Source organism: Musa acuminata, chromosome BXJ2-8, assembly GCF_036884655.1.
Source record: "Musa acuminata AAA Group cultivar baxijiao chromosome BXJ2-8, Cavendish_Baxijiao_AAA, whole genome shotgun sequence".
Lineage (NCBI taxonomy): Eukaryota > Viridiplantae > Streptophyta > Magnoliopsida > Zingiberales > Musaceae > Musa > Musa acuminata.
The window spans coordinates 33,239,818-33,248,986 of record NC_088345.1 but is presented as its reverse complement, the minus strand read 5'-3'; the positions used below and the strand labels follow the sequence as shown (position 1 = coordinate 33,248,986).

Genomic DNA, 9,169 nt, shown 5'->3' with positions numbered 1-9,169 from the left:
AGAGTTCCACTTAGAGTCCATCATAACTTGGACTCTTAATAATAAATAAATATTAAATAAACCTATACCCAACTCTAATTGAACTAAACAGACTCAATAAATATTATTCAAAAGTAAAGAAAATAAAATGATCCTAACACATTCAATCTAACCTTAGTCCCTTTTAATTTTGGTACTAAAATAAATAAAAGGGTAGGAGTTCAACGATTGCTATTAAGAATAGGAGCATACTAAGCATCTTCAACAATCTTATAAAAATCAGGATAAATAGACAAGAATTTGAAGCTCCTATTACCCTTAGGGGTGTTGCAAACCCACACAATAGTCATTGAATGGTCAGAAATATCAGGTGGCAAGAATGATGCTTTAGAATCGACAAAGAGTAAGTATTAATCTGGATTGGCCATAACTCCATCCAGCTTGCTCAAAATGCATCGGACCCTAGAGGAGGAGTTGGAGCAAGTAAGATGATGCCCCTTCCATTTAAAATTAGATAAGGAGAGCTCATATAAAGAATCAAAATTTTGAGTCATACTTGAAGGTCTTAAAGATTGGTCCCAATCTTTTCATGGGGTGTAAAAGACTATATTAAAGTCGCTAAGAATAATACATCCAAGACCTAGGGAAAGACTACGAGAGCTCAACAAGATCTAACCATAATCGATGTCTATCTGCGTCAGTATATAGGTCATACATGACTAAACAATTTAAAGATTTGACCAAATGCTTGAAATACAACATTTCATATATATAACTTGATCAATCATAGAGTGAACCACCAGATCAACAATAGTAGAGTTCAATAAACACCAAATGCAGGGCATAAGTGCTAGTGCCTGATTTGGTATAGATTTGCTTATCTTTAAAAATGCGAGAGGTTATAGAATAAACATTAAAATCCTGAACCTAAGACTCCAAAATAAAAAGACAATCTAAGTAGTAAGAGTGTAAAGAAATCTTACGATAACATGTTTAAAAGGGACATTGAGACCCTGAACATTCCATATATCGATATTAATTATAAAGAAAGAGAGAAAAAATCTAACCCAATAATATCTACAAGTCTCTTAGAGGCTCGTTATCTTTCAACACTTAGTTATAAGTTAGCCAAAATAGAATTGTCAAGTTCATTTTCCTCTACATCATTGGCATCGTCATCCTTATCCTCATTAAGAACATCAAACTTATTAGATTGAGGTTCCAATATAGATTTCTCATAAAGAGGTACAGGCCTTTTAGGTAAATCATGCTACATTATTTGTATAAGATTTCACGATTTTGAGCAAAGGCTTCTTAATCATTGTAAACTGCACATGAGATTTGCAAGGAATAAAGTTTGAGTCATACGAAAATAAGAAGCCACATTAGACTTAGAAGGAGTAATATCCTTAATCTTTGAGGGTACAATTTCCTTAGTCTTCTTAGGATTCCATTTGGTAGTTGATACATGTTTAAAGCAATTTCTTATTGCGTGATCGAAAATAGGATAGTATGAGCATCTCACTGGCTTTCAATCATATTTCAACCTAGTGACATAGTCTTTAGCATCATTGAGAGCAATATGAAGAACATCAGGGAGTTCAGTGGAAGCAAATACCTCAATGCAAACTCATTACATTCTTTTCTACTAATCAAATGGTCCATAAATAGAGGTTTCCCAATACCAATGGCAATAGAGGTGATAAACTTTGGTGTCCACGTAAATAAAGATAAATTATAGATAAGAACAACAAAGAAGTCAATTTTTTTTTTAACTAGAAGTCATATTTCCTAAGGATGAAATATGAGGAGCTTGTTCTGAATAAACTATGGCTCATATTACAATACTCCAATTAAATCACCACTTACGCTAAATCAAAAGATCAAAAAACTCCACATCCAAAGATAATATATTAATGGATCTTGTAGGTTTCAACATAATAGAGACTCTATTCTTACTAATAAAGAATAATAGGGGAGAGCTCACAAAGTAGCCAATGAAAGAGTTTTTCAAGTGCTCCTCACCCCATGAAATATCCTCCATAGTGGCTGATATTCTAAGAGTACCATCACTAGAGAAGAAGGATGATTCATGGTATAAAAAGCACCTCTCGGATTTTGAAGCCTAAGAGAAGAGAGAGCTCCTTGTGGCAGCAAGGGGGAAAAGAGTCAGTGACAACTCTTGATACATCAAGAAACCTTGAATGTGAGTGCTATCCACGAGTCTTTGACTAGATAGAAGAAACATTGACATGGAAACAACAACAGTAGGGAAGAAGAAGACACCAACATCAAATTTTGAAAGCTACCGGAGTGCAGGCTACCCGAGACCACTAGCATGCAAGCTGACCATCGAAGTCAGCCTAAGATGGGAGTACGACGACGACGAGAGAAGGCAAAGTAGTCGGTGGGGCAGGAAGGCCCACCCCAACTATGTCCGTGGCAACATGCACAATCGAGGAAGAAGTAGCCACCACGCCTCTCGCTGTTGGTAGAGGATGCATCAACCCAATAGCACTAATGGCAACGACATCAACAAGCACAAAAGAAGCGATTGAATCGACGACACCTCCTGAAGAAATATCTATAGAGGAAATCCTAATCGATGAAAGAATCCGCATGACCAAGGCAAAAGTGGCGAATCAATTTGATATCGGTGCAAGTGGAGGAAGAAGAATCGACATAGAGTTGTTCGTCAACGTCACCACATGTCGTGCAAACCCATCCTCAGTGATAGTCACATATCGTCATGAAGCCCCATCGATTGCTGAAGGATCAATAAAGGAAATATAGGAGTCCAGCAAAACAGGGGAGGCGAGCAAAAGACCGACCTTTAGAGCAGAACGTAATTGGATCGACAAAGAAAAAGATGCTATAACAGAAGACACCAACAGACAAGAGGAAAACACAACAAGATCGATGGTGGAACAAAAGAGACCGACAAACCAAAAGATGCAAACACCGAAGTGATTGGCTGAGAAATCACCATACGACCAACCTTAGAGGTAGAGGGCCGACCGCGAGGACATTTTGGTACACCACCGACAACGACAGATGATGGATTTGAGATATTCCCACTCTATTTCTGTCACTGATCCTAATTGCGCTCTTCAAATGTTGGATTTGAGATATAATAAATGAATATAACACAAAAAAAAATGCCAATATAAAAGATATCATGAGAGCTAAAAGCTTACCTGATACAAGTATAAGCACATTGGATCTTCCAAAAGATGTTAAATTGTAGGTCAAATAAACTAAAAAGGTTCGCTACCAACAACAGCATCGAGGAGAAAGACCTGAAACCTTCAAACACACCAAGAAACCACAAAAGAAAAATACAAGGCAATGTCCATCACAAGCAGGCTTTGTGATTAGTTTTACTGTCCTCCAGATTCACGCACCAAGGGTTCTTTGATCTCGTCTCCAGCATCCTCCTGTCGACCAAAACATTTGTAAGGGTGTTTGAACAATCACAAGATCAATTGCAAATCAAGAAACTCAGTAAGGAGAAGAACTGACAGTGATATCGGAGGTCCACAAGGTCAAGTTGTCACGAAGCAGCTGCATGATCAATGTGCTATCCTTGTAAGATTCCTCACTCAGAGTGTCCAACTCCGAGATAGCCTCATCGAAAGCCTGTGAAAGACAAACAACAATTTAAATCTCACTGCAGAAACTGGTAAGTAAGACTTGATTAAATCATGAAACAGAAATAAACATTAAAAATGTTAATATTGCAAAAATAGTAATGACATGATATATGTCTATAATCTGAGAGAAGTAAGAAAACACTAGGGAGAGGTTCAACCAATTTTGACCACAAGGATTTTAGATATCAGGTAAAAGGAATTCAAGATTATTAATCTGTTTGAACTTTTTTCATAGGCACTGCAGAATCAGAAGACCAGTGGTAAAATCATGGTATATATGGATAAAATGGATTGGTTTGGACAAATTTTATCAGGCATTGCATGAGTAAAAGTTCATTTCCTTCTAAGCTTCAGCAGTAACACTCTTAGAAGACGGGATAATATATACTCTTCCCAGTCAAGCATCAAAACCTCTTCATTAGTTTTAATTTTTCACATCTCATGTACCACAAGCCAACTTAGCAAGTAAAAAGCATCATAGATCTACAAAGCTTCTTGGTTATGTTCATACTCATCTAGTATAGTGTTAATCATCACAGCAGAGCATGCAGGACATCTTCGAAGGGACAAAGACTAACAAGTTTGCATGATTAGATTTTTCCCACACATTTAAACATAGATACACAACCATACACATGAGACATCCATATGAACCACCACAGTAATACCCGGGCATGAGAACATAGTCATGGACAAGATAGAAGTGTTTCCCTAAAATTTGTAGATATGTATAAATATTGATTGAATTAGGGGGGGTAAATGGTTGGAACATGGAAGAATTTTAAGTAATCTAAGGCAGCTAATGGGCCTCAGATCAAATGACAGACGTGCTAAAATTTTATGAAGATACAAATTTCAAGTACTTTATTGATCCTAATTCAACAAATACAGCTGAGCAAGGTCGTCTAGGACTTAAAGCCAATCAATATAAGGATGAAATCAAAATCTTAGAAGATGGCAAATGATATTGTTCAAACTGCAGGAAAGTCAACATGACAAACAAACAGGTCTATCAACAATCAAATCTTACAAATTATCAATAAATCAGTGTTTTATGATGTGTTGCAATGACAGACAGTAAAGAAATCTCTTTTGATGCTATCATATATGCGGCTAGTTAACTGAGAAAAAAACCTAACAAGTGACCAAAAGACAGTAATTAGACACAGCTATTGGTGGAATGTCCAAAAGTGAAAAGGAAGAAAATAAAGTTGTTTGGAAGAATGCAAAAAACAACAGAAAAATGTATATCAACCAACACAAAGAACACCGTTGACAATTTGTTGATTTCGAAGACCAGCATAAATTCTTACCTAACTAGGAAAGATCCTTTAGAACCTTAAACAATAATAGGAAAAAAACAACTAATCATTCTCGCCAGCTAAAACCTTGCAAATGTGTAATCAGTGTCCGTCTTATTTGACTCTCTTAAACTGATTAATAAAAGTATAATGAAAAAGTCACGAGAATATTTTAAAATTAAATCCTACATGTACACCAATTACATTGTATATATAATGGTAATCTAATTTTAATCTACAAAATTAGAAAATCGAGCTAAAATTAGGCCTGCCTAAAGTCCTGAACCCTTTTAAGATGTACCATATTGCATGATTATTTTCCTACACCTCAGGTTGATAATTACTCCGATTTTCTTATTTGCACAGTTGGAGTCTAGTTGGATATATTGGAACCATCTTATACCACCTTATCCTCAACTGAGAATCAGCTTTAACTTAGGACTTGTATTATTTCTTCACCATTTTCGTTGTAACAGAACCATTCATCTCAATCATCATACATAACCTATAATAGTATTTTTGGGTTTGTTGTTCCTCAATTGGACTATAAAGAAGGAACTTTCTTTTGAAGAGGAGCTACAATTTTATAGCAAAAAGTGTATGTCTCTAATTTTTAACAATTCTACCCTTGTGAGTAATACCTTTTTGTTTGATAACCAATCATTATTATTGATTGTATACAGTTCATCAGAGTTGGTAAAATTCGGTATCATGGTATTGCTTTGTAATCAAAGTGACCAAGATTCGTTACTAAAACAACCTTTTGGTGTTTGAAGAAGATCACGTACATTGACACTCCCCAAACTGTAAATCGGTGGGAGCCTTGTGCACAAGGCTGACCTCTATATTTGCACCATTAAACAATTTAAGCATAGAATTCCAACATGAAATCAAAATTTTGCATCCAGTATCATGATACCATTGATTTTCTACAACTTATTTCCAGTCCTATCCCAAGCAAAATGGAGCAGAAATACAAGGAAACTGGAGAATGAAGACCAAGTATGTTTAATTGGGCATCTCCAAACATACATTCACATGTACATATATGAATATGCATATTTATTGACCACCTAGAGACACCATAATCTTCAAAAACAAGAAATACTATGCAAGTCTCCTGACAAGATCAATCAGCCTTACATGAAAGTAAATTCTTCTGATAGCAACATGAATTAAATGATACTCTGAATGATGACCACTTTGCAGAGATTTTGAATTATATAATAACAGCTAGAAAGTTTTACCTATATATAAAATGAAATGTAGCATTTAGAATTTAGTTTGTGAAGAAATTTACTAGAAGGTAAACAAACTTCATAGAAAATATATTGGATCAATTATAAATTATCACTAATCAGATGCATAAGCATGTAATAAGTGCCTGTAGCTAAGACTTCTATAAATGGAAATAAGATCAAATTACAAGAAGAAATAAAAAACAAATGAGTACAAATGCATTTAGAACAAAGAGAAAATTTGTAAATTATTATCAGTAAACTCTAGCAGTAACAGAGTGATCTAGTGACAAGTCAATCACATGCAGGCAAATGCCCTCACACCAATATTAAACACATACAAAATGCGCTAGCATGCAAAAGGACGAGCACCATGCACAGACCCAGTTTCGGTGTATGCACAAACAGAATATAAATACAAACCATTTTAAGACATGAACCAACTTTTCATGAAATTTACCAATTATTTCTCATAGAATGGAAAAAGAAATTATTACTCATATCAATTAAAATAAGCTCCATTAAAATAAGAGGTGTGAATCATAAATTCATAAAAATAATCCAAACAGAAATTTTACTGCAATGCAGCAATAGATACACATTCTTTGTGTCAAATATGAAATTGTCAGATCCAGCTAGGCCAAGGATAAAACTTTAGAAAGTTACTACACGCTTGATGTTAGACCTGGTTGCACTAACTTATGATTAAGTTACTACACGCTTGATGTTAGTAACTTTAGAAAGTTACTACACGCTTGATGTTACTACAAGCTATTCCAAGTTAGCTGAGGCCTAACTTCAAAATTTGATGCTTGCTTCAGGCTAAGCTCCATGCCAGCTTGACTCATTAAATCGACTCCCCTACTATTAGGATTAAGTTCAATAAATGCTTCAGATGCAGAAAAATATAAAATTGTCACTACTCCACAACATATGCTAAAAATATGAAGTCACGCACAACACTGTTAAAACTAAAATTTTACAAGAAATAGAATAAAATTGCAGTCAAACCTGTTTTGCAAGACTGCAAGCACGATCAGGCGAGTTCACAATTTCATAATAGAACACTGAGAAATTAAGAGCCAACCCCAGCCTAATAGGATGAGTTGGGGCCAGTTCGGCCAGGGCAATGTCCTACAAATTGTTTAAAAAGATGATTTAGTGAACATTGCTCAGGTCTGACAAAAAACATCAATAACAGAACAGATTTAATTAGATGAATCTGAACAATTGTATGCCAGCATTTGTAAGAAGAATCATTCAGTAGAAACAGCACCACAATGGTAGTTGAAAATGAATCAAGTGGACACATGTTCTAGAGTACTGAAAAGATTCTGATCGATCCAGCAAAAACAAAAACACTAGCTAATTTGCATTGCACTATAAATGATGATCAGACCTGAGCAGACTTATAGGCTGACAGTGTACTGTCAGCAGCCTCCTTTCTCTCAGCCCCCGTCTTAAATTCCGCAAGGTACCTATTTGCCAAGATTATCAAACATTTAAGACAAATAAACGTCACCGCACATTGGAAGCTTATTTTCTAGTACCTGTGGTAATCCCCCTTCATCTTCAAGTAAAACACCTTGGACTCGGCCGTGGTGGAAGAGGATATCAGATGGGAATCAAGCAACTTCAGAATGCCATCACAGATCTTGCTAAGCTCAGCCTCGATCTTTCCACGATACTCCTTGATCAGGGAAACATGATCCTCATTCCCACGGCTCTCTTCCTTCTGCTCAATAGAGGAGATGATACGCCAAGAGGCCCGGCGGGCTCCAATAACATTCTTGTAAGCCACAGAGAGGAGGTTGCGCTCCTCCACGGTGAGCTCCTCAACATCCACCGTCTTTGCTACCTTCTCCATGAACTCCACCATCTCCTCATAGCGCTCCGCCTGTTCGGCCAGCTTGGCCATGTACACATTGTCCTCACGGGATGATTCGGCCGGAGACATCTTCCCGTTTTCTAAATCTTAAGCACCAATTTCTTATAAAATCTGTAAGTAAGCGGACCCAAAACAAAACATTATCTTTCATTTTTTTTCTCTCCGCAACGAATTCAAAGGTCTAAAAAAAAAAAAAAAAAGCAGCTTTTCCCTTTTTGGTATAATTTTTTTGATTGGAAAAAATTGAATAATTTTACTGCAAAATAGCAACTTCACCCTCAAAGTTGATCCAAAAAATCATCAGACAAGTTCTCCCGTACAAACAAGGCCGGAAAGCATGAGAGGATAGTTTCTATCCTCTTAATAAAAACTTTCATATTACGAGGATATACGGAGAAAGATCTCGAGCAAGGATGCGGATATACCGATTCAGATTAAAACTTTCGTATTAAAATTCGAAATAAACCACCACATTTCTTCGATACGCTAACTGCGCCAACAACGAGGTAAAAAATAACGAAAAAATTGAAGAAAATGACAGAACACCATAAAGAAAAACAATCAACATACCCTACAAGATCCGATCGATTTAATGATAGAGCTTACGATAAAAGAACCGGCGAAAGAAATCGAAGCAGCAAGCTTAAAAGATTACCGTCGAGATGGTGGTGGATCCGAGGGGGGAACGTGGAAAACCCTGCACGAGACTTTTTTTTTTTTTTTTTGGTTCTTCTTCCCTCTTTCTTTCCATTGGTTCGCTTTTTCTTCCTGCGAAAACGAGCAACTCATTTCTCTTCTACCCGAATTGGTTACCTGCTCATTATTAGCTAAGCATTGGGTCCGACTCTTTCACCAACTTTCAAGGCTGATTGCTGAGGCAGCGAAACGATTAATGGGTATAAGACGAAATTTATTAAAATAAATTCCAATGACGTGGATACACGTGGATGACGGCATTCTTTTATGGACTTACAACTAGTGGTAACGAATAAACCAAATTCGTCGTCCTAGCAAAACCATGATGTATCGATACTTGGAAGTATCTTTAGAGAATAGAATCATTTGGCATCAATCTATTCACATTTTGGTTCAATATATATCCACCATGTA

At 36.2% G+C, this 9,169-nt stretch overlaps 1 protein-coding gene across 3 annotated transcripts; it reads right to left on the bottom strand.

The window, feature by feature from the left end:
* Positions 1-3,138: 3,138 nt before the first annotated feature.
* Positions 3,139-8,869, bottom strand: LOC135584633 (14-3-3-like protein). 3 transcript variants are annotated; one of them, XM_065121346.1, is made up of 6 exons: positions 8,715-8,869; positions 7,722-8,170; positions 7,571-7,649; positions 7,183-7,305; positions 3,502-3,618; positions 3,139-3,416 (listed from the first exon to the last, which is right to left on the bottom strand). In XM_065121346.1, the coding sequence occupies exons 2-6, from the start codon at positions 8,126-8,128 to the stop codon at positions 3,360-3,362; spliced, it is 783 nt and encodes a 260-aa protein (XP_064977418.1). In that variant the 5' UTR covers positions 8,129-8,170; positions 8,715-8,869; the 3' UTR covers positions 3,139-3,359. The 3 variants fall into 3 exon arrangements, with proteins under 3 accessions (XP_064977418.1, XP_064977419.1, XP_064977420.1); XM_065121347.1 differs by having other exon boundaries at positions 8,630-8,765; XM_065121348.1 differs by having other exon boundaries at positions 8,666-8,765.
* Positions 8,870-9,169: the final 300 nt, after the last annotated feature.